Genomic DNA, 25,551 nt, shown 5'->3' with positions numbered 1-25,551 from the left:
CAGCTAAAGGTTGAAATAATGAGCCCTTCCCTCCTTATCTGTGCTGGGATTTTGTCTGGCTTGATCTCATGCAAAGCATGTAGTCTTATTCAAGCAGTTACTGCTGCAGTGAATTCATGTGTTCAAGGGCCATGGTATGTCCAGCATCTGTTTGCTGCAGACATTCACTCTCTCTGACTCTTACCGTCTGTCAATCCCCTCTTCTGCAGTGATGCCCAAGCCTTGGGTGCAGGGGGTATGGTATAGCCATCCCATTTTGAACTGAACCCTTCACAGTTTTATTTTTCGAATACTGACCAATTGTGGGTCTCTATATTAATTGTCATCTACTCATCTACTGTAAAAAGCTTCTCTTGAGGGTTGAGACATGCTAATCTATGGCTATAAAGATAAGAACTTAGGGGACAGTTAGCAGAATGATAAGTATTACAGCTTCACAGAGTTAAACAAATGCAACTAAAAGAATGCAACACATCTGTGCATCATTAAACAAATGTTCCACAGCATAAATAACTGTAACACATCTTTAAATAATGTTCTACATGTTGCTGTGGATATGGAGAAAAAGAGTACTTACTGTTGGTGGAAATACAAACTAGTCCATTAATGTTTAAGAGTATTGTCAGTCATATATTTTCTAAGGCTTTGCTGAAATACAATTAATATGGAATAAACTATATCTAAAAGAAGTATACAGTTTAGGGGTTGGAGAGGTGGCTCAGTGGCTGAGAGCACTTATTGGTCTTACAAAAGACATGGGTTCAATTCCCAGCACCCACATGGATGTTCACAACTATCTATAACTCCAGTTCTGTAGGATCCAACACTGTGTTCTGACTTCCACAGTCACCAGGCACATGTGGAAACCAGGCATGCACATGATGCACAGACATACATGCAAGGAATCCACTCATAAAGATAAATCTAAAGAATAAATAAGAACCTACAAATGAGATACATCAAAAAACATTTTTTAAAGTTTGCAGTTTGACATGTCCACAGAACCTTTTCTACAATCAGAATTGTGAACTGTCCATCACAACCCAAGCTTCCTTGTACCCCTTTGTCTCTCTTTTGCCTGTCTTTTTATCAACTCAAAGCACATGCTCTTTCTGTCAATATAGATTTATTTGCATTTTATAGAATTTTGAAAAAGGTTAAAATATGTCATAGCCTAGCTTTTCTCACTAGCCAAAATATTTTGAGATTCATCTACATTGTTGTATGTATCATTCCACTCTTTTTTATTGCTGAACAGTATCCCACTATATAGATATATCACAATTTCCAAATTTTTTGTTTAGATTTTTATCAAATTTTTAATGAAAGTGGAGTTTATATAACATGATAAACTGTTTCCATATATGTAGTTCAGTGGCACCTAGTTTATATAACATGGTTAACTGTTTCTCTATATGTAGTTCATTGGCACTTAGTTTTTCTCACAATGTTATACAAGCACTATCTAGTAATACTAACATTGATGCATGTAAGAATAATTGCATTTGAAAATTTTACCTAAGTATTTTTAAAAAAAAAACAAAACAGTTAAATAGCCAAGTAATTCTAATTTACAGTATGTTTTATGGTTACCTTACTGTACATTATTCCAACAGAGTCAAATATTTCATTCATTGTTAGGCATCCTGGATCTTAAAAACAACCTATGAATACGTAGAGCAAGTCTGACCTTCAGCAGCCACTAGAATGTGATGAGTATAAAATTTGTACATATGAGATGGGCCTGAGATTAGCTCTTGTCCAGTAGTCATTGAAAACAAACACTGAAGATTTTACATAAACCTATGTGAGTGGTGTTGGCTTCCAGTGGGAGGATATTCAATCTGCCATTTGATAGAACCCTTATCTGACTACCCTCTTCATAATTTCCACTGAGTAAAAGCAGGGCGAAGCTGAGAGTGAGAGTTTTCTCTCTTGTTACGTAGCTTCTTCTGTCTCTTCTGCTTTCAGTTGGGAACGAGGCCATAGGTCTCGTTTATCCTGCATTTCAGTGCTCTCTTCTTGGGCCCTGGTCTTTTGTGTTGACTTTCTTCAGTAAAAGTCACTTAGTTCTGAGCCAACTTCTTCAAGTTTCTAAATCAGTTTGAGTTTGTAAACACAAGGACCCAGTCATGATTGGCTTAAAATTTATGTAAATATCACTGATAGAAGGCTATGTGTACCCACTCTCTAAAATTGTAAGAGAAATTGTCGTGTAGTGTCACGAGAGGTTCCAGTAACTGTTCTGAGCAAGAAATGTTTTGACAAAAGCCCCTGCTTCTACTTTTAATAATGTTTGCATTTTTCATGGTCTGTAAGACTAACGTTAGTTCATTGGGGGAATAGAATGGCATCACAGTGAGAATGGGAATGCACGGTAAACTGTGAGTGTATTCATATAGGCCAAGGCCTGGAGTAAGTTTTAAAGGCAAAAGTCAAAAATGAAACAGTAATTTTTTTTTTTTGGTTTTTCGAGACAGGGTTTCTCTGTGTAGCTTTGCGCCTTTCCTGGGACTCACGTGGTAGCCCAGGCTGGCCTCGAACTCACAGAGATCCGCCTGGCTCTGCCTCCCGAGTGCTGGGATTAAAGGCGTGCGCCACCACCGCCCGGCGAAACAGTAATTTTTGTCCACAGGGATTAATAACAGAAATTATGCTAGTCCTGTATCAAACTGGTTGGATATTCTTTATAAGGCTTATTGTTTGATTTTGTTTTGTTTTTTAAATTGGGTCATTCACTACTTAACCCAGGATGACATTGAATGCACCACCCTCCTGCCTCTGCCTCCCAAGTACTAAGGTTGTAGACAAATACCACTCAGCAGGCTTGCAGTAGTTTTTGTGTAAGGTTCTAGTAGACTCTGCAAGGCTGTGGTTCTGGCACTCTTTTTGTGACAGTTACTATCAGTCAGTTGTGTAAGAACCTTTCCTTTATAGTCACCCAGATTTATTTATTTGTTTGTTTGTTTATTTATGGTTTTCTTAGGCTTTATATTTTTTATTCTGTAACATTAAATGATAGAATTTATGGGTTATTTCTTACTTGGGATCTATCACATAAAATTTCTATGAAAGTTTGTTTGCACGTTCATGTATGGGCACCTCTCTCATTTGTGTTGGAGAAGTACTTAGGGCTGGAAGCCTTGAATCCTATGGTGTATGTATGAACATTTTCATAAACTGCCAAATGTTTTCCAGAGCAGGGAGACCATTTTGCATTCTCACCAGCACAGTGCAGGAATGTCAAGATCTCCACATTCTTGTTAGCACTTTAGACATTCAAATGAGTGTGTAGTGCTGTCTGCTGGTTTTAGTTTCCATTTCCTATTTACTAGTGAGATGGAGAGTCTTTTCATGTGGCTCACTTGTTTTACATATGCCTTTAATTGATGAAAGGTTTGAAAATCTTTCCCATTTTTAAACTTGGATCTTTTCATTACTTATTTTATTTTGAGAGTCTTTTATATATCTAAGTTACAAAGTTCTTTATTTGACATGATGTGTAAAGATTTTTCTCCCTATCTGTAGCTTGTCTTTTATTCTCTTTTTTTTTGTTTGTTTTTTTTTTTTGTTTTGTTTTGTTTTGTTTTGTTTTGTTTTGTTTTTCGAGACAGGGTTTCTCTGTGTAGCTTTGCACCTTTTCCTGGAACTCGCTTTGGAGACCAGGCTGGCCTCGAACTCACAGAGATCCGCCTGCCTCTGCCTCCCGAGTGCTGGGATTAAAGGCGTGCGCCACCACCGCCCGGCCTTTTATTCTCTTTTATAAAGTAAGTTTTGGTTGTCTTTAAGAGAACAAAAGTTTTTAATTTTTATATTTAAATTCAACTTAAACATTTTTCTTTCATGTTTCCATGCTTTTGAATCAAATCTAATTGTCTCCTAACACATGGTCACTGTACTTTCCTGTGTTCCTGTGGTAGTATTGATGCAGATCTTACATTGAGGTTTATGATCCATTTGGATTGTTTTGTAAATAAAAATTTATGCATAGAAATTCTTGAGCTATATGGATATCTAGTAGTTCCAGCACTATTTTTGGAGCATCATCCTTTTCCGCCAAATTACTGTGGTGCCAGTGTAGAAAAACCAGTTGCTTGTAGAACATAGGTCCCTGTCTGAACTCTGCCTTTTCCTTTGTTCTGTCCTTATCCTGATGCCATGTTTTTACTTCAGCATCATGACAATTCTGGAGGTAAGTCAGAGTCCTCTAGCTGTTCTCAGAGAGTTTGCAGTTGTTCTCATTCCCGTAAATGTCTGGATGAGCTTGTCAGTTTCTTTGGGTATTTTGGTTGGAATTATATTGAATCTATAGACCTTTTGGAGAGAATTGTCATAAAAACAGTGATTTTTTTTTTCTAATCCATGAAAGTGATTTCTTTTTATTTGCTTAGATCTTTAGTGTTTTATTATCCTTGACGTACAAATCATTTGTGTGTTTTTTACAGTATTTCATGTATTTTATGCTTTCATAACTGTAGTTGGTTTTCTTTTTCTTTATTTTTTTTTCCTCTTTGGGGGCCTGCCACCCAGCTCCTAAATAATACATGGAGACATATTCTTACTTATGAATGTTCAGCCTTAGCTTGGCTTGTTTCTAGCCAACTTTTCAAACTTAAATTAACCTATTTCTCTTTAACATTTTGCCTCTGAGCTTTTTACCTTTTTTCTATATATCGTTCTTCCCTTCTTACTCCATGGCTGGGTGGCTGGCCCCTGGCACCCTCCTCTCCTTCTTTTCTCACTCCTCACTCTCTTCCCTAGATTTCTCCTCCTATTTATTCTCTCTGCCTGCCAACCTCATTTGTTTCTCTCTCCAGCCTAGCTATTGGCCATTCATTTGTTTATTAGACCAATCAAGTGTTTAAGGTAGGCAAAGTAACACAGCTTCACAGAGTTAAACAAATGCAATTGCTTGCTTCCTGTCTTATATCATGCTGACTCACTTATTAATTTTGATAGAATCCATAAATTTTCCACATCTTACTATTTTTCTTTGGAATATAGGCAGTTCTACTTCTTCCTTTCTATTATGGGTGATTTTTATTTCTTTTTTGCCATACATTAAAATCAATCTCTATAATGCCAGCTCTCTGAAGTTCATTAAGGTGAAAGCCAGTTACATCTGCCTTTGGCATAGGAAGGATGGTGAAAGAATTCATGTGAGGGGCTAGTCAATACAGATGAAGAAGTTATCATTAAAATGATAGCTTTTAAACAAACAAGCAAGCAAAATTTAACCAGTGTGGTTCACCCTGTAATCATCCCAGTGGATACAGATAACAGTTAATCTATTTCTAATGCTGAAAACACTTTGAGTGTGATATGATTTAGAGCAGAATGTCCTTAACCTGATAAAGAGTACCTGTAAGTGTCAGCCTACAGCTGACTTCTTAGATAGATAGATGATAGATAGATAGATAGATAGATAGATAGATAGATGTAAATATATTTTTTAATTATTTTAATTAAAATATAATTACATCATTTCCCCTTTCCCTTTTTACCCACCCCTTCCAAGTACCACCCTGTGCCCTCTCTCAAAATCTTCGCATCTTTTCTTTATTTTTTTTAACTTTTTTTTTTTTTTTTTTTTTTTTTTGGTTTTTCGAGACAGGGTTTCTCTGTGTAGCTTTGCGCCTCTCCTGGAACTCACTTGGTAGCCCAGGCTGGCCTCGAACTCACAAAGATCCGCCTGGCTCTGCCTCCTGAGTGCTGGGATTAAAGGCGTGCGCCACCACCGCCCGGCTATTTTTTTTTAACTTTTTTACATTTTGTTTTTTATGTGCATTGGTGTTTTGCCTGCGTGTGTGTCTGTGTGGAGGTGTAGGATTCCCTAGAACTGAAGTTACAGGTAGTTGTGAGCTGCCATGTGGGTGCTGGGAATTGAACCTAGGTCCTTTGGAAAAGCAGCCAGTACTATTAACTTAAGGCCTACTAAAAAATAGAGAAATCATGTCTGTTACTGGAAACCTACCCAACTTCTCCTGGCTAGTGAGGTCATGGATCTTAGAGGAAAATCTTCTAAACTGCTACTTTGCTAACTGCATTCTAAATACTTATCCTTATACCCACAGATAAGTGTAGTTATCAGTCATCATTAAAGAAGCTTCTCTGCTACAGATGGAGACGGTTGGGAAATACAACTAACTTCTTACAGTGAAAGGCTACCTGTTCTGGTCATCTCAGGAAGAGGGCGGGGTGTCTGTTCAGAACACTTGAGTAACCACTGAACTAGCGTTTCTAGCCAGTCTAGAAGTCTCTGATCTATATTCTCTGTGTGAGGTTTCCTGTTCTAAGTACCTTATGTAAACAGAAACCTGATAAATATCCTCTTTAACATAGTGTCCTTAATGTTTATCTATATTGTAGTATCATTTCTTTTTATAGCTAAATAATACTTGGTTTGTGTGTGCATATATGTGTATACCGCATTTGTATCTTCACCTTTCTGTTGGTGGATACTTGGGTTATTTGTACTTCCTGGTTATTGTGAGTACTACTATGAATACATGAACATTTATGGTCTTATTTAAAGATGCCTATTTGAGTCCTTTGCCCTTTTTTCTTTTGATTTGTAAATATTAATTACATATTGTAAATCATCCTTTCTCTTAATGGCATCCTTTGATGCACAGAAGTGTTTTTAATTTTTATGATTTTTTTTTCTGTCTGTCTGTCATCTTTTTCAGATTTTTGAGACAGGGTCTCACTCTGTAACTCAGGCTGGCCTAGAATTCACTCTACAAAGATATATTTGTAGGCCACAGGAGTAGTGCTAAGAGCACTTCAGGTTATATAACTAGATTTGTAGATTAAGTTTAACCCCAACCCCTGGGATTTTTTTTTAAACTCTGATGAAATAGTATAATCTGTGTGTATCAGGGAGTACCTCAACAGTATTACCTCTAATCCCCTAAATTGGACATAACTTTGAATAGGGCAGTTGCAGAAGTAGGTATAAAATCTAAAGAAAAGAAAAGAACAAATATAGCCATGTACAAATAATCATAAACACATGGGAAAACCATAATAAATTTGTGAAATTTCATTCTGAACCACTTGCCTTCAAGCAGTCCTTCTGCCATGATGGTCAGGAAGGGGTATGAGCAAGGAAAAGATGGGGAAGCATTCAGGAGTTCTGGGTTCCCATCTAAGCTCTGCCACTAGCTTTATTAGATAGGTGCATGCACTTCATCTCTCCTCATTCTCCATCTCTAAAGTGACTCCTTTGGACTTAGTGGTCCTTCTATGTTTATAAAAGTATATGAAAAACAGGTGGGACTTTGAGCAATAGAGCTGATGGAACAGAAAGCAACATTATTTAAGGAAGAGAGTAACCTAACCCCAGAACACAATAATAGATCAGTACACTCTTTAACAAAATAACAATGATATCACACGTGAATTATCTGGCCTTTTCTGTATCCCCAGTGCTAATGTCATAGTGAATGTTAAAATGATACTTAATGAATATTTGTGGCAAAAAGAAAGGAGAAAAGAAGAGCAGGCAGGATGGTGACTAGTTTGTTTAGTCCTCTACAACAGATGTGTATTTAATGGCCTTTTATATTTGCAACAGTCTGTTTTAGAACAGAACTGTTTACTTAGAGTACTTGTATTGTGAACTATAGTTGTGCTTAAATGGCTTCCAGCTAATGTAGCTTGTCCCTTTTAGAATGTACATAGTATCATAACAAGTCAGTCCTGCCCAACAAGTTGTCTACAATGACCAGGCAGGGTTGCATTGTAGATGAACTATACCTTTTTTCCTATTTTCACTGCAAACAATTGATGCTTTATGCCTAAAAAGATGATTATTTATCCAGCGTACACTTGGAGCTGAGGATGTAACTCAGTGGTAGATCCTGTGCTTAGCATGTACAAAGCCCTAGATCTACTCCCCAACATTAAAATAAATAAATGAAAATAGAATCCAAGCCTGGTGGCACATGCCTGTAATCTTACTACTCAAAAGGTAGAGGCAATAAAATTAGTTGTTCAAAGCCAGCCCAGACTACATGGAGCCAATATCAAAATAAAAAAATTTTTTGAAAAAAATCTAAGCATGGTGGCACATGCCCTTAATACCAGCATTTGGGAAACAGAAGCAGGCATATCTCTATGAGTTTGAGGCTAACTAGCCTGATCTATATAGCGACCCAGGCCAGCCAGAGCTACATAGAACATGTAAAAGAAAGACAGGAGTGGGGAGGGTGACTGGAGATACAACTGTGGGTAAAGTATTTGCTGTGCACAAGGATTTCGAGTTAGATAGATTTCCAGCACCCACATAAAAAGCCAGTCTTGGCAGTGCGTATCTATAACCCCAGGACTGTGAGAAGAAGCAGGCAGATCTCAGGGGCTTCTGGCCAGCGAGCCTATCCAAATCAGTGAACCCAGACTTTGAGAGATTTTCTCTTCAAAACTAATGGAGAATACCAGGAGAACACAGCCCACAGACTCAACTAAGTGGGGCTCTTAGGGGCTCACAGAGACTGAAGCAGCAATCACAGAGCCTGTATGGGTCTGCACTAGGTCCTGTAGATATGTTATGGTTGTTAGCTTGAGGTTTTTGTGGGACTTGTAACAGTGGGAGTGGGGTGCCTCTGACTCTTTGGCCTGTTCTTGGAACCCTTTTACTCCTAATGGGTGGCTTCATCTAGCTTTGTTACGAGGGTTTATGCCGAGCCTCTGGGAGGCCTACTCTCAGAGCAGAGGATCTGAGAGAGATGGGAGGAGTGGAGGGAGGGGAAACTGCAGTCAGGATGCAGTGTATAAGAGAAGAATAAGGGGTTGGGGACTTAGCTCAGTGGCTCTGGGTTCGGTCCTCAACTCTGGGGGGAAAATAAAAGAGAAGAATAAATAGAAAGAAAAAAAAACCCACTAAGGTTTAGCACAATAGTAGAAGACACATCACATCAACGTTTGGCCTCTATATATGTGTGCACACGTAGATGAGAACACCTTAAATGCTTTAAAGGGAAAACACAGAATATTCTGAAATTGGAACTAATTTCAGGAAAAATAAGGTCAGTTTAAAATTTCAAGCATCCTAAATATTTACATAGCATATGTTTCTATAGATGTAGAAAGGGGCAAGATTATTCTTATAACTTGTTGATTTCATTTTAGAGTTAGATAATTTCAAAAATATATTTATCCACAGGCACACAGGATCCATAAAGAGTTCAATGCTTTAATTGATGTCAGAAAAGGAAAACATTTACCCATTCATATAGATTGCCATTGGCAACTCCAGGACTTGTGTACAAGTATGCTGGCCTGCCCATTGCCGCTCCTCAGTTATGATGAAGAAACTGTTGAATACAGATTAACTGGTTTAGATGAAATATCTAAGTGGCCATTCTGTATAAACTTGTGTTTGGGTTAAGGAAGGGTGTTTACATAATAGTAAATTCCCTGAAGGAATATGTAAACAGAAACAGGAGTATGACTTGTTGATTGTGTAAAATAACAATAAAACCTCATAAATAGAATGGAGTAAAAGTTTATCAGTTGGAGTTAGTGAAAATGTAAAGGAAAATATGTCTGTGTAGCTAAAAATATACTGCTAAATATGTCTCTAGTATGTTTCAAGGTCCATTTTTATTTATATTTTTTAGTTTACTTATTATTATATCTGTTTTTGCTTTGTAATTACCCAAACACTGGAATTAGAAGGCCTTAGGGAGAAGGCCAGTCTTGACTAGGTATTAGAGAGGACACCTAAGCGAGTGCTGAATATACACTCAGTCTTGAGCGAGCACATAGTGAATTAGAAAGGGAAAGGAGCCGGGTGGTGGTGGCGCACGCCTTTAATCCCAGCACTCGGGAGGCAGAGCCAGGCGGATCTCTGTGAGTTCGAGGCCAGCCTGGGCTACCAAGTGAGTTCCAGGAGAGGCGCAAAGCTACACAGAGAAACCCTGTCTCGAAAAACCAAAAAAAAAAAAAAAAAAAAAGGGAAAGGAAGTGTTAAGCCTTTTGAAATTTCTGTAACAAATCAGAAATGGGCAAATATTTGTGACTGTATATTTTCAACCTAATGCAACAATGACTGAAAGAGAAACTTAGACTCCTATGGGTGCAGTTATTTATTAAATTTAAGTACTTAACCAGGCATGGGAGTGCATATCTTTCTGTCTGTCTATCTATCTATCTATCTATCTATCTATCTATCTATCTATTATAATTAACTTAATTTCGCATATCAGCCACGGATTCCCCTGCCCTCCAAGGCAAGGTCTCCCCTGGGGAGTCAACCCAGCCTGGTAGACTCAGCCGAGGCAGGTCCAGTCCCCTCCTCCCTACACCAAAGCTGAGCAAAGTGTCCCAGCATAGGCCCCAGGCTCCAAAAAGCCAGCCCATGCACCGAGGACAGGTCCCGGCTCCACTGCTTGGGGGCCTCCCAAACAGTTCAAGCTAATCAACTGTCTCACTTATCCAGAGGGCCTGGTCCAGTTCCATGGGGGCTCTTCAGCCATTGGTTCACAGTTCATGCGTTTCCACTAGTTTGGCTATTTGTCAATGTGCTTTTTCCAATCATGGTCTCAATACCTCTCACTCATACAATCCCTCCTCTCTCGCGCCGATTGGGCTCCTGGAGTTCTACCTGGGGCTCGGCCATGGATCTCTGCATCCACTTGCATCAGACACTGGATGAGAGTTCTATCATGATAACCAGGGTGTTCGGCCATCCGATCACCAGAGCAGGTCAGCTCAGGCGGGAGTGCATATCTTTAATCCCAGGCAAAAGCAGGTAAATCTCTGTGATTGCCAGGACAGCCAGGACTATACAGTGAAACCATCTCAAAAATAATTATAATAATAATAAAGTAGGTATATTTTGGATATTACAATGGATTTTACATATAAAAAATTCGGTTAGTGAATTGATTTTTAATTTCATATAAAATCAAGAGTGCAATTTAGATAGATGGTTTCCTCACCTTAGAAACTAAAGGTGTTCTAAAAGAGGACCTGGAAATGGCTGTCAGACAAGCGCCACCCAAGCATGAGGACCTAAGTTCAGATCCTCCGCACTCATCGAAAGCCAGGCTCACCAGGAGAGTGTGTAACTCCAGTGCTGGGGGACTGGAAGCAGGGCTCTAAGCTCATTGGCCAGCCAGCCTCTTAGGTTTAGCCTTTCTAGTTCTCTTTTTTCATGTTTTACTGTTCTATGTGTACCTATATTGTTGGCTAGGTTCTACATATGAGAGAGAAAGAAAAATTGTAAAATATTTTTGACATAATTTCTATTAGCCGTATGCTTTGAGTATGAATGTAGTAGGGAACTACTTAATAACCAAAAGAGGAAAGATTTTTGTCTTAACAGAAATTTTAGTGATGTGGTGTGAAGTGAAGTTAACAAGAGTATTTTGCTTTCAGCCTTTTAAAAAATTTCCTCCCAGTCCTTAATCTCGGTGCTAAAAATCTCCAAATTAGGAGAAAGGGGTGGAGGAGTTCATAATTATACAAATAAATTAAGCATTCCATGCTTTGCTACAGTTCATATGCTACTGCATTTAATTCTCACAACAGCCATATATGACAAATAGTGTTTCAATTTACTATAGAGGAAATGAACGATTTCTAGAGTTAAGTGACTTACAAATGGTCACATGGTTAGTTTATATACAGTAGAGCTAGGATGCAGATATTCTCATTTTTGCTATGTATCAGGTTGCTCATCTTGCTTGTTTGCTTATTCTGTATACTTTAAAAGTTCCTTCTTTAATTGTTCATTTAGAAACAAAACAGGACACTTTACTTTTTTCTCTTAAAAAAAAAAAAAAAAAAAAAAAGATGAAACTTTACCTGAACCTTTCATTTAAGGATGAACGTGAAGCCAGAGAAAATGTGAAGAGAGAGCAAGATGAAGCCTATCGTCTTTCCCTTGAAGCCGACAGGGCAAAGGTAGGTTTGGTCAAGTGTCTTCTGGAATATAGAACTGAATCCTAAATGGTTTTTAGTTGTCTGAATGCCATCTCTATCTATCTATCTATCTATCTATCTATCTATCTATCTATCTGTCTGTCTGTCTGTTATCTATCTGTCTATCTATCTATCACTTGGTGCCCTAAAAAATGTTAAATTTTCTTTAGAAAAAGCTAGGTTCAGTTAACAGAAAATAGTTCTACCCATAATTCTCATGTTATCATTTATTTTCACAAAAGAAGTTGTGTCAGAATAATAAAAATGATAAGAAAATTAGCCTGGTATCTGTATTATAATTAGTGTATGGTAGAACCCAATAGGGTTTTTAACATTTACTTATTACTGTGTTTTTGTGCCGGGGTGTGTGTGTGTGTGTGTGTGTGTGTGTGTGTGTGTGTGTGTGTGTGTGTGTGTGTCTCAGAGGATGCCTTGAAGGAGTCAGTTCTCTCCTTCCACCATGCAGGTCCTAATAATCTAACTCAGGGTGTCACATATGGATGGCCGCAGGCACCCTTCCTTGCTGAGTCACTCACCTGCCCAGATGTTCATTTAAGTCCTTTTGGTGACTACTGTGCTTTTAGGTTTAGAAACAGTGACCTAGTCAATGCTTCTTAAGCACATGCTGCTGTACTGGGTATTGAAGGAACAAAACATGAATAAGCCTTGTTGGTGCCTTCAAACAACTTACAGTTTGGTAGAATGGCTTAAGTCAAGACCACAGACTGCATTTCCCTTAGGCAAGTGGCCCACAAGGCATCAGAGAAGCACTGACTTTGTGAATGTTCGTGAACTGGAGTTTCAGTGGGGAAAAAAATCTTTCAGCTGTTTTGAAATGGGAATGTGCTGGGAATGCTTTCATATAGGTGATCTACATGGACTATGCAGAGGAAGGGGTAGTAGAGCAAGCTAGCCTCCAGAACACATGGAAGCTTAAAGACACACTGTTGTGACTAAAACTTGAGGTTAGTACAAGAGCACAAGAAGAAAGGATCAAAATTTAGGGACAAGAGAAATGTCCTAGGGGTGGATTTTGTTGAGTGGGGGTTGGTGGTGGTAATGTTTTGGGTTGCTTTGCTTTGCTTTGGTTTTAGAAACAGACTGTGAATCCTGGGCTGACCTTTACTCACTATATAGCCAAGAATAACCCTAAACTTCTGATCCTCCTGCTTCCGCCTCCAGAGTGCTGGGATTCACACATGTGAGTGACATCATGCTCAGTTCATGCTTTGTGGTGCTGGGGATCAAACCAGAGCTTCATGTGTACTAGGCAAGCATGCTGCCAACTCAGGGCTTGCGCTCTCTCTCTCTCTCTCTCTCTCTCTCTCTCTCTCTCTCTCTCTCTCTCTCTCTCTCTCTCTCTTTCTCTCAAATGCCTCCTTACACAGAGCTAACAATGTTGTTTGACCAAGAATCCAGCATATCAGAAAACTACTTTTTGTAGTTTCCCATTTCCATTCTTACTCTAGAAAGAAACATTGCTATTATCACAGTGCCCGTGTAGATTATATTGAATAAGCCCTTTGGATATAACTTGTTCTTTTTTTTTCCCCCAGAGTAGAAAAGTAGATTTCCACCCAATCACTTCATGTAACACAATTTTTAAAAAAATCCTCATAGTGGAATTCAACACTGTTAAACATTTATCACCATCCTATATAAGCTTGATTCCTGTGTTTTATTATTTTTATATAAATGTTTATTAATGTTTGCCCTTGTCTATTACATCAACAGAGAGAAGCTCATGAGAGAGAGATGGCAGAACAGTTTCGTTTGGAGCAGATTCGCAAAGAGCAAGAAGAGGAACGAGAGGTAGGCTGTAATTTCAGAAAGATATTCTGTTGTATTTGATAGTGAGGTTATTAGTATTTTTTAAAACACATTTGTGCTTTTCCTGGGCTGGTTTTGTATAAAAGACCTAGCCTGCCTTTAAAAGAATTATTCCAGGTCTAGTATATGGAACTGTTAGAAAAAACTTGATCAGGTAGAGTTCTATTCATGGTGTTCTTTTCTCTTCGTTTCTATTCCCATTTGTTGACTTGCCATCATTCTTAGATTTTCTTACTCTGAGAATATAACAAGTGTTTTCCCTTCCCCAGACTTTACCCATCAAAAAATTACAGTGCTACTTCTATAATGTCTTGCATTGAGTCTCTAGATTTGTTCAGCTGCTATTTTCCATTTGAGGTTATGTCTATATCAAATAGAGGAAATTTATACTCATTCACTGTGTTTTTTATACTATGTACTTCAAAGTCTTAGTAGATAGTGACACACATGTGGGATCTGCCTTGCCATGCTTCACAGTCTTTAAAATGTAGAATTATGGTGCTAGAATAGTAAACACTGTGAGAGATGCATGCCTAAGTACAGTAGGAATAAGGGGAGCGGCATTGAGGGATTCTTCCACTGCAGGGGCATTTAGAATACTTTTCTAGGCATGAGGTCAATAATGCGATTCACTTATTAAAAAGAAGAAGCTATCTGACAAGTTATGAAAAACCTAGAGGTCTAACTGAGAAATTTTATTACTTATCATTCTTGGTAAAAGATACTATACTTTGATTTATCCACTTATTTCACCCCTGTTTTACTCTGTGTATGTGTACACATTACTAGTGGCCAGCAGACAACCTATCTACTTTTATTTACTTATCTTTTCTTGTTTGTTTGTTTTCTTTTTTCTTTTTGAGCTAGCTACTCTGCCCCCAAATTTAAAAATAACAATAATAACAACAACAACAAGAATTACATGGAACACAGCAAGGGAAACAAATAATAATAAAATGCTTTCTGCCTACAACAACCAATTAAATCTTAGGAATATATAATATGTCTGCAAATAAGAGGAAATCAACAGGGAAAAGAATGTACTAAGTGGCATAGGATAAGTAAAAGCAAAATATTTTGGGAGTAAGGGACAGAGAAAAAAATCTTTCATAGCTTTGATAATCAGAAAATATGAAGAAGTAATATTTGAGCCAGGTCTTGAATGATGTCTCAGATGCATCTGTCCATGTTCTGATACTTCCCAAGTATCTGCTGCATATACAAACACTGATTCTCATTGTACTGCATCTGTACTTTAACAGCTCTGCTAGCTGCTTTGAATATTCTTATTCAATAATCATGAGAACAAGGCACAAAGTTAGAGACTTCTCTTCACAAGTAAGAAAAATAAAGCTCAGTGAGTCATGTGTAGAACTAGAAACAGCTGAGATTCTCACCTAAGATCCTTATGACTATAAAACTCATGCCCTTCTACTTACCCTATTCTAGTCCAAGACCATGTATCATTTATGTATCTATAGTAGTCATATATGTAGAAATTTGTAGACTTTAGATACAGAGAATTATCCACTATCCTTTTAAGCTAGTTCAAGGAATACTAATACTGAGATGACTCATCAAGTAAAGATTCCTGCCACCAAGCCTGACTACTTAAATTTGATCCTTGGATCCTACATGGTAGAAGTAGAGAACTGGCTCCCACAAGTTGTCCTCTGACCTCCACACGTGTCACACACACACACACACACACACACACACACACACACACACACTCACACACAGTTAATAAATGTAAACAGTAAATGTAGTTTTAAAATTTTTAAAGAAATACAGTTTAAAAACTTAAGATTCCTGCTCTTTTACACCCTCTTTCCCACATGAACTTTCTCTTTCCCTCCCTTCTTCCCTCCATCTCCTCCCCCACCCCATTTTTGTTTTGTTTTTCCTTTGTTTTTGAGACAGGATCATACTACATAGCTCTGCCTTTTAATTACTGAGATTACAGGTATGAGCCACCATACCCTCCCTCTTTCTTACAGGGTATCTACAACCATACTAGCTTGCTCAAATGTCAAGAGTAAAGATTGGGGCTGGAGAGATGACTCAATGGTTAAGAGCACTGGCTGCTCCACCAGAGGGCCTAGGTTCAATTCCCAGCACCCACACAGTGGCTCGTAACAGTCTTTAAGTCTAGTCCTAGGGAATCTAATGTCCTCTTCCAGCTTCTGCAGACATCAGGCACACATGTGGTACACAGACATACATGGAGACATAACACTCATATAAAATAAAATTTATTTTTAAAAAAATTTAAGTACACAAAAATTTACTACATTTTCTGTATTGATAATATGATAGCATATATACTTTCTTCTAAAAATTTGCATCATTTACCCTGGGCTAAAATTTTCTTCTTCAAATATTTATAAGGCATATCTATAGAAGACCCCACATATGTAAATATCCCCATACCAAAAGCTTCTGAAATCTCAAGCACTTCTGGCCCCAAGCATTTCAGATAAGACCTAATTCTACCTGTGTGTGTATTCCAGTTGTTAATATGTAAAAGGATAGGAATCAGGGAAGGGTACAGATTAAACATTGCAGCAGTCATTCCTTGCACTTTTCCGTTGATATTTTCCCACAAAATACAACTTTGGCAATACTGTTTTCTCAAACTTCCCTCACCATCTGTCACAAAGGTTGGTTTTTTTGTAATTCGCATCCTTAAAGATTCGTTTTCTTTATTCCAGTCTTACCTTGATTTTCTGTTATTTGTTTCTATGGAATGCCTGTTGACATATTGCAGCATGCTAGTGTGCCACAAACCACAACACTAGGGAATAGCTGCTGTTGTTCAGCCTCTGAGACCCAGAAAGGTTATGGCTGGCCTGTTGTCACCAAACTGGTTGAACATATAATCTGGATCAGAAGCTAGGTCACCTGATTTTCCACACTGCTGGCCTTCCAAGTAGAAATCCCAGTCCATATAATTACATTGAGACGAAACAAGAGTAGTTTTGTTATTTCTATTATCTCTGATATTTCAAAATCCTTTAGAAATATGAACAGTCAAATCACCTTGTTCACAAGGAAATTCCCTAGTAGTTGACCTCATTTTTCTATAAGCAATTGTTAGAATGAAATTAATAAAATATATAAAGATAAATTAATCCAGTCCTTGACCATAATAAATAAGTTATGGCTATTCTGAAGGAAAAACAAAAACATTACAACAGAAACCTTTCCCTTTTACTAATTTATATGTATCCTTTTTTAAAAAATTATTTATGCCAGGCAGTAGTGGCGCAAGCCTTTAATCCCAGCACTCAGGAGGCAGAGCCAGGTGGATCTCTGTGAGTTTGAGGCCAGCCTGGTTTACAGAGCAAGATCCAGGAGAGGCACCAAAACTACACAGAGAAACCCTGTCTCAAAAAACCGATAGATAGATAGATAGATAGATAGATAGATAGATAGATAGATAGATAGGTAGATAGATAGGTAGATAGATAAATGATTATTTATTCTTCTCTTATACATCCCAACTACAGATTCGCCTTGCTCCACTCCCCCCAGCCTAAAACAATTTTAAGTGATGTATATAAATATTTGTAATTGAAAGAATTTTAAAAAGATTGATAGATGTACAAATACAGACAACTAGAAGAAGATAAGCAAAAAGTAATTATGAGCATGTTGACAAGTAACTCAAGAGGAGACCAAATACATATAATCAGATTTGCTCAAAGTGAGCTGCACAGTGTGTTCTATATTTCTCTTGTGCTAAAACAAAGAAAGAGACGTTAGTTTCCAAGTTCAACTTTATGAGTTTAGCATCAGGTAATATAGCTAGTCTCTCTAAGGATAGCCTAGATTTTTCTAGCACTGAAGCCTTAGAGTAGTGATTCCTCTAGTTCTCCAAGAGGAATCTGTGTGTGGTGAACTTATGACATCTCCTGACAGATGTTTTTATGTAATTCAAGTCATAAAGCCAAACTATAATTTATGTCGCATTGTAGCATGAATCTTAAAGGTTCTTATTAATAAAATCAAACCTGAGCCAGGTATTGGGTTGAACACTGGAAGATCATAGAGACAGAACAAGCCACAGCTCTCTCACCTTGCCAATTCCTCAGCTGGTCCTGTTTCCTCAGGCTGGAAGCCTCTGAGTCCTCATCCCAATGACTCTCAGCAGAACTGCTGCTCGAAGCGTGAAAACTTAACCAGCCAAATGCTTAACCAGCCAAAAGCTTCTAGTTTCTGGTCCTCACGCCTTATATACCTTTCTGCCTTCTACCACCACTCCCTGGGATTAAAGGCTCGCTTTCTGGGATTAAGGGCATGTGTCACCATGCCTGGCCTTTTCCATTGTGGCCTTGAACTCACAGAGATCCAGAGGGATTTCTGTCTCTGGAATGCTAGGATTAAAGGTGTGAGTGCCACCATTTTCTAGCCTCTGTATCTAGTGGCTGTCTGTTCTCTGACCCCAGATAAATTTACTAAGGTACACAATATTTTGGGGAATACAATACTACCACATCGCATATTTCTGGCAGTCCAGTTTTAAGGAGGGATCTTACAGTGCCTGTAGAATGTGTAAGCAATTGTCACTGAGTGTTTGGCAAGTAGAGAAAAGACTCAACTAAAGTTTTACTCCGTGTTGAGCAGATGTTCATTGGTATTATTTTATTTATAAGTCATTAAATCGGTTGCTATGGTTACTTACCTAACTTACTGTGTTGTATTTGTAAGACATAACCCAGCCCTCAAGAAACTCATTATCTAGTGTAAGAGATGGACAAATACAAAATAACTACAAGAAAAGATAGTGTATATTATAAAATTATTAAAGCAGCAGAGTGCTTCAAATGCGTGGAGGAAGGAGATGGTTTCTAAAGGTAGAAAAGCACAAGAAAGACTTCACAGAGGGGCAGGGTGGCCAGATAAGAAGCGTTACATGAAGCAGAGCAACATTTTGATTGGGCTAATGGTTGGATGGAGGGCTGGGGAAGGGCCCTTAGTTGTGAATAAATGTAGAAAGATATGTTTTACTGGAGAATACTACATGGACAAACTTAGAGAACAGTTCACTTATTAGAGCTATGCTTGAAAGGGCTGCATTTTTGAAGAATTAATGATGGGAAAGAACTGACAAAGTTTTTCAGTTTTATTCATTTTTTTTCAAAGTTATGCTTTTTCCTGTCTACCCAAAATTGTTACCTTTTAAGCTTTGATGTCTCCTGAAGTAGAAAACATTAAATAATATTAAAGGCAAGAAAACAGAAATTATATTAGAAGCCTTGGCAAGTTCCCTCAAGATTTTTATTGCTAGGCCATCATTTCTACTTACATTGCTAATATATATATCATAAACTTCGTTTGTCTAAAATCTTAAACTTGATCTCACCTTTCCTACCCAAATCTGCCTTCTGTACCTTTCTTGCCTTGCTTAGTAAGTAGAAAATCTTTTAGTAGTTTGAGCACAAACCTTGGTATCATGCTTGACTTCTGTCTTTCACATCCATATTTAACGATTATATGTTTTGACCTACTTTAAAAATATTTGCAAAACTCAAATATTTCTCCATTAACTCTGATACTACCAAACTTACCCAAAGGCCACCTAACTACCTAACTTGAGTCCATGTTTCTATTTTTACCTTTCACAGTCTTAATGCATCCTTTAAAACAGAAATTGTTGTTTTCCTTATATTAACTTCACACCTCCAAATCAGAGCTAACATCTTATATTGATCTCAATTGTATCTCTGTAGAATTTCACCTAGAAGCTGACAAACTGTTTCTAAAATGTGTTTGAAGAAGAAATAGAACCGAAGTGGTCAAAACAATGATGAAAAAGAACACAATTGGAGAACACAATATCGGAATTTGAGACTTTATCATCGTGAAAGTTCTAGGGAAAAAACACAGGAGAAAAGTCTTCATGACCTTAGATTAGGCAAAGGTTCCTTAGATATGACATCAAAGTCATGATCCATAAAATAACAAGTCTCAGGGCTAGAGAGATGACTCAGTGGTTAAGAGCACAGTCTGTTGTTCAGAGGACCTAGTTCAGTTCCCAGGTCCCATGGTAGGCAGTTCTCAACTACCTGTAAGTCTGGCTTACAGAGGATCTGATGTACTTCTGACTTCTGTGGGCAACTGAACTCATATGCTTATACTTAAACACAGACATAAAGCATAAACTTCTTTTATTTTAATCACTAAAGAAAACTCTTCACTCTTTTGCTTTCTTCCCATGAAGTGTGCACCCTTCGCCCCCCCCCTTCCTTCTCTCTCTCTCTCCCCCCTCTCCCACCCCACCAAATAAAACTCTTCACTGAGTGGGGAAAAAAAAAAGACTTCACTAAAATTAAGAATTCTGTGCATTGGGGATATGGATCAGTGACAGGGTGTTTGCCTCACAAGTACAAAGCCCTGGGTTAGATATTCAGTATCATACATGTGCACACATACATACACACACAGCAGGCTTATCGTCTGTATATTATATCTTAATCTTAAAGGAGCAGTAAAATCATTAAATGGCTTTCTCAAGCTGAATATGTTCTGAATGCCCCTTTGTTTCCTCTCTACTCTTCCTCACTCTGCTCCTGTCACATGGCTGTTGTGCTGGTCTTCAGCATACCAGTCCAAGAGCCTTGGTGTTCCCTGTGACTCCTGCCTGTAATGCTTTGTGACCCAAATGTTCATGTGGCTTCTACTCTTGCTAGGCCTTTTCTTAATGTGGCTTACAGTGTTGGAAATTGTGGTCTTCCTCCATTCTTCTAGCATTCTCCACTCTATATGTAATTAATGTATTATGTAATTAATGGGTACACATTTTCCTATATATTTTGTTGCCTTGGTGTTTGTCTTCACCCTACTGAAAGGTTAAGCTCAATTTAAGCAGAAATTTTTTGTGCTTTTTTTCTTTGTTCTTTTCCTGTCGTCTAAAACAGTGCCTAACTCAGGAAAATACTCAGCAAGAATTCATGGAATTAATGTTAGCTTTAGATGGTTTAACATTGTAAATTGTTATTTTCTACTTACTTTACTAATAAAAGCCTAGAATATAATGAACCCATATTTTTATACATGTGTAGCAAATGTATTAAGCCAATCTTTGAGTATGATTATAAAGGTTTGGTAAAAGAATATATTTTGTTTCCTTTTTTTAATATTTTTGGGTTTTCGAGACAGGATTTCTCTGTATAGCCCTGGCTGTCCTGGACTCACTCTGTAGACCAGGCTGGCCTTGATCTCACAGAGATCTACTTGCCTCTGCCTCCCAAGTGCTGGGATCAAAGGCATGCACCACTACCCATGAAACAGTGTAGAAGCAGTCTTTTCTGAGTATCTGTTTTCAGTTCCTAATTTCACTACATGAAATGTCTCCCATTTCTCATTGTTCAGTTGTGAATGCTTTAAGTAAGAAGATATTTTTAACTGTTCTTAAGAACAGTTCATATTTCTTACACCAGCCTCATTTTATCACAAACCTTAAATAATGCAAATAAAAAATCCTTTATTGAGTAAACCAAATGAAGTTTAACAGTGCTGTTTACAGTGACTGTTTGAGTTTAGGTGTCCTTTGTGTCATTGTTTTAAAACAGTGCTTGCTTACACAAATCCTTTGCATTTAGTATATTTGAGACTGGGCTACTGCTGTATTTTTGTTCTTTTTGCCAATGAAACAGTTGGTTATTCAGAAGCAAGGCAGTAGTGGACTAACCTATTATTTCTTCATTGCTTTCCACATTGGTCCACTAGTTTGGGATAGCTGAGGTTTGCTTTCATTCTGCAGAAAAGCCATGGAGACTGCTTACATTGAGGAGCAGATATGGTCTGCACAATGAATAGACTAATGGGCTACTGTTGTTTATTCTCCTCTAGTGTAATCACTGAGTTCAGACAATTATGTAGCATCTGTTACTGCACAGGGAAATGTCAAAATAGAAAGCAAGCAGGCAGGTGGATTAAAGAGAAAGCAGGAGAAAACCAGGAAACACTGAATTAAGTTCCGATTTGAAGTATGTAAAAGGAATAATTGTACCAACAATAGTAGCAACTGTCCTCAGTTGTTCACAGTGTTATATTCAACATGAGGCACTAGTCCCACCAACTAAGTGCTGACGAGGTATCAGCACTAAGTATTTTTTAAATACGACTGTGTTTTATACAAGGACTTTGTAAGGAAGATGTTGTGACTTTGGGAGTCAAACTCAGGCTGTGTGCATGGTAGGCAAGTGCTCTACCACTAAGCTATACACTTGGCCCTGACCTTTTCTCTTATATATATGATCAGAAAGTCTGTTACTTACCTAATAACCAATATTTCATTCTCAGTCTGTCATAGCAGGATGCCTATATTCCTAATGATGTTAAGGCTTTTTTAATGTATTTATTTTGTTAGATGGTACATGTAGAAGTCAGAGGACAACTTATAAAAGTCAGTGTTCTTCTTCCACCATTTAGGTTCCAGGGATTGAATTCAGATCACCAAGCTTGAGCAGCAAGTGCCTTTACCTACTGAGCCATCTCATTTGCTCAGATTAATGGTTTTTAAAACTGGCTTCTTCAAAGTCAGGTAGTGATAGACTTTGAAGACAGGGAGCCCCTAGAAAAAGCACATGATTCTGAGATCTTGATCAGGTGCAAGTTTTATAGCTATGTCAATGTTCTGAAAATTTACCAAGTTGCACACAATATTTAGGCACTTTTACTTATGTATGCTACTTTAATAAAAAAATTTAAGCAGTTCCACATACATTGCTAAATAAAAATATAAAGCTTAATATAACAACAGTTCACATATTATAAAAAAATTAAAATACATGCTTTTCTAAAGACATGCATAAAATTAATAGCAGTTATCTAGGGTGAGGAGAAGGTCTTGGAAATAGTAATAGCTACACAAGATTGTGAATGTACTTAATGCCACTGGAGTATACACTTAAAAACTATTTAAATGGGGGCAGGTGAGATGACTCAGCAGATAAAGTCATGTGCCACCAAGCTTGATGACCTGAGTTCAATCTCCCAGAACCCACATGCTGGAGGGAGAGAACCAATTCCTGCAAGTTGTCATCTGGCATCCACATACATACGGTGGCACTCAGGCACCCACACATACATACATATACATACATAATATACAAAATAAATAAATCTTGTTTTTAAAAAGTTGAAATGTTTTAATTAATTGATAACTCATGTGTCGTGATTAGTTTTCAGTTTTTATTTTTTTTCTACTTTCTCCCTCACTCATTCTCTATAATTCCATCTATGCCCTGTTTTAACACTCAATTTTTAATCTACTCAGGCCATCCGACTCTCCTTAGAACAAGCCCTGCCTCCAGAGCCAAAGGAAGAAAATGCTGAGCCTGTTAGCAAATTGAGGATTCGAACCCCCAGTGGCGAGTTCTTGGAGCGGCGTTTCCTGGCCAGCAGTAAGCTCCAGATTGTCTTTGATTTCGTGGCTTCCAAAGGATTTCCATGGGATGAATTCAAGTTACTGAGCACCTTTCCTAGGAGAGATGTAAGTTCCCTTCCCATGTCAAAGAGTGCTTTCAGCTCATGGGGGCCAGAAAAAGGAGGCCATGAAAAGTAAAATGATATGGGCTACTGTAAAATGCCAGAAGTCCTTGATTCTGTACACTAGCCTCCTCAGACTTTGGAGGTTGGGTTTCCAGGCCAGCAGATGTGTTCAGAGGCCTGTGTAAAAAATTAGGTACTAGATATTTCTTCTGTCACTTTCTAGGTGTATACCTATCCTAACAGGCTTTCCTAAGGTCTCATCTTTGTATATGTCAGGGTATAACTATGAATTGTACTTAATAACTTCATTATTAGAACAGATTCAACACAAGTACAGGTTCACTGAGAATGCATTATGTTACGCAAAGATTACTCTGTGATTTGATAGTCTAACTAGTCTTGAGGATAGTGGTCTATAGTCATAGTATGTCTGTATTATAGCAAGATATTTAATAATATACTATTCTGGGGCAAAGTAGAAATATACAGTTAGTTAGAGTCACTGATGATTAAATGGTTGTGTACAGAAGATATTGTCTATCATCTCTGTGGAGGGAACTGACAGGCTCTGTATTTAATCCTTTCCTATATACCATTCTTATTAGTAATATAAATGAATATTAGATTTCTGAATTATGAAAAATAATATCAAAACAACCTGAAAATACTAAAACTATGGATAAAGTAAAGTTACCGGGTTTAATGGAAATATATAGAGGTGCATACCTTTAGCAGTTGTGACTGAATTAAGATAAATATACACTAGCAATGTATTGTGGATGCCAACAGAAAAGATAGCTGCATTTTTAGAGGTGTAAGCCCAACTGGAGGCTAACTGAATGGTCCTCTTCAACTCTACACTAAAAGAAACTAAACTTGAGAGCATTCTTAAGTTTCGTGCTCAAACAGGAAGTCTGAAAAAGAAAGAGCCTGTTTAGAGCCCAGGGCTAATAGGAAAGAGGGGACTGGAGATGTTGTCTGGAGAAGGAAAGCTCTTGGGAGACAGTGAGGCTATCTTCAGCTTCTTGAGGCTTGCCATGAAAAAAAAAGGTCCTGACTTTTTTGTGAGACTCCATGCACAGACCAGTTGAAAGAGGAAGCATTCTGCAGGCTCATTTTCTGCACCTTGACCACTTGTGGGCGTCTGTGTTAATCACCATCTACTACAAAAGGAAGCTTCTCCGATGAAGGCAGAAATCTATGGGCCACACAACCAAGAGAATAGAGTAGCCCAAACTGGACTTGATGACTTTAAAGGCGGCAGTGAGGGAAACACACCAAGTTAGACAGCTCGGGAAGGGGAGAAGGGTCTAGGAGTAGTTGGGGGAGGGTGAGTATGATCAAAATACATCCTGTGAAATTCTCAAAGAATTAGTTGAAAAGCTTTTATTGTTATTATTACTTTGGTTTGGTTTTTTGAGTCAGGGTTTCTTTGTATAGCCCTGACTGTCCTGGAGCTCATTTTATAGATCAGACTGACCTGGAACTCAGAGATTCCCCTGCCTCTGCCTCCCAAGTGCTGGGATTAAAGGTGTGTGCCACCACTACCTGGCTTTAAAAGATTGTTTAAAAAGGAGGCAGATTTGGCCTCATGTAAGAAAGCATTTTCCAGGAAGGACTATCTCATGACTGAAGTATTGATTTTTCCTATCTTTAGAAATAGCAAGAACTGCTGAGCGACAGCACTTGGGAGGCAGAGGGAGGCAGATCTCTGTAAGTTCAAGGCCAGCCTGGTCTACAGAGTGAGTTCCAGGACAGCCAGGGCTACACAGAGAAACCCTTTCTTGAGAAAAGGAAGGAAGGAAGGAGGGAGGGAGGGAAGAAAGGAAGGACAGTCAGACTAGCTCAGCTCTAAGATACATAGTAAATCTTAATTTTTTTTTATTCCATTCTGGCTTTATCTAACATACCAGAATTCAAGAGTTAGGTGAGGGCCAGGCAGCGGTGGCAGTGGCACATGCCTTTAATCCCAGCACTAGGGAAGCAGAACCAGGCGGATCTCTAAGTTCAAGGTCAGCCTGGTCTACAGAGCGAGATCCAGAACAGGCACCAAAACTACACAGAGAAACCCTGTCTTGAAAAACCAAAATTATCCAAGTCCCTCACATTGATAGTCAGTTTTGCAGGATTGAGTCAGAAACCAATGATGTATTTTTAGCCTACTACCAAGCCATAAGTCCTCTCTGGATAAGATGAAGATCCTGCCTCTTACGTCTGAGCTCAGGAAATTAGAGTGAACCAACCCTAAGTGGTGGTCATTAGTCCATCCTTCTCTCACTGGCCCCATCT

At 38.2% G+C, this 25,551-nt stretch overlaps 1 protein-coding gene across 1 annotated transcript in view; it reads left to right on the top strand.

Moving 5' to 3' along the window:
• The window catches only part of Faf1 (Fas associated factor 1), a 347,836-nt gene that overhangs the window by 285,394 nt on the left and 36,891 nt on the right, over positions 1-25,551 (top strand). Inside the window, exons 16-18 of the mRNA XM_052715293.1 lie at positions 11,833-11,913; positions 13,666-13,743; positions 23,048-23,263. Of these exons, the coding sequence (XP_052571253.1) occupies positions 11,833-11,913; positions 13,666-13,743; positions 23,048-23,263 (375 nt within the window). The remainder of the gene's footprint in view (positions 1-11,832; positions 11,914-13,665; positions 13,744-23,047; positions 23,264-25,551) is intronic.

This window comes from Peromyscus californicus, unplaced genomic scaffold (assembly GCF_007827085.1).
Source record: "Peromyscus californicus insignis strain IS unplaced genomic scaffold, ASM782708v3 Scaffold_5__1_contigs__length_169319896, whole genome shotgun sequence".
NCBI lineage: Eukaryota > Metazoa > Chordata > Mammalia > Rodentia > Cricetidae > Peromyscus > Peromyscus californicus.
The sequence above is the reverse complement of the archived record's forward strand: the minus strand, read 5'-3'. Positions and strand labels throughout refer to the sequence as shown.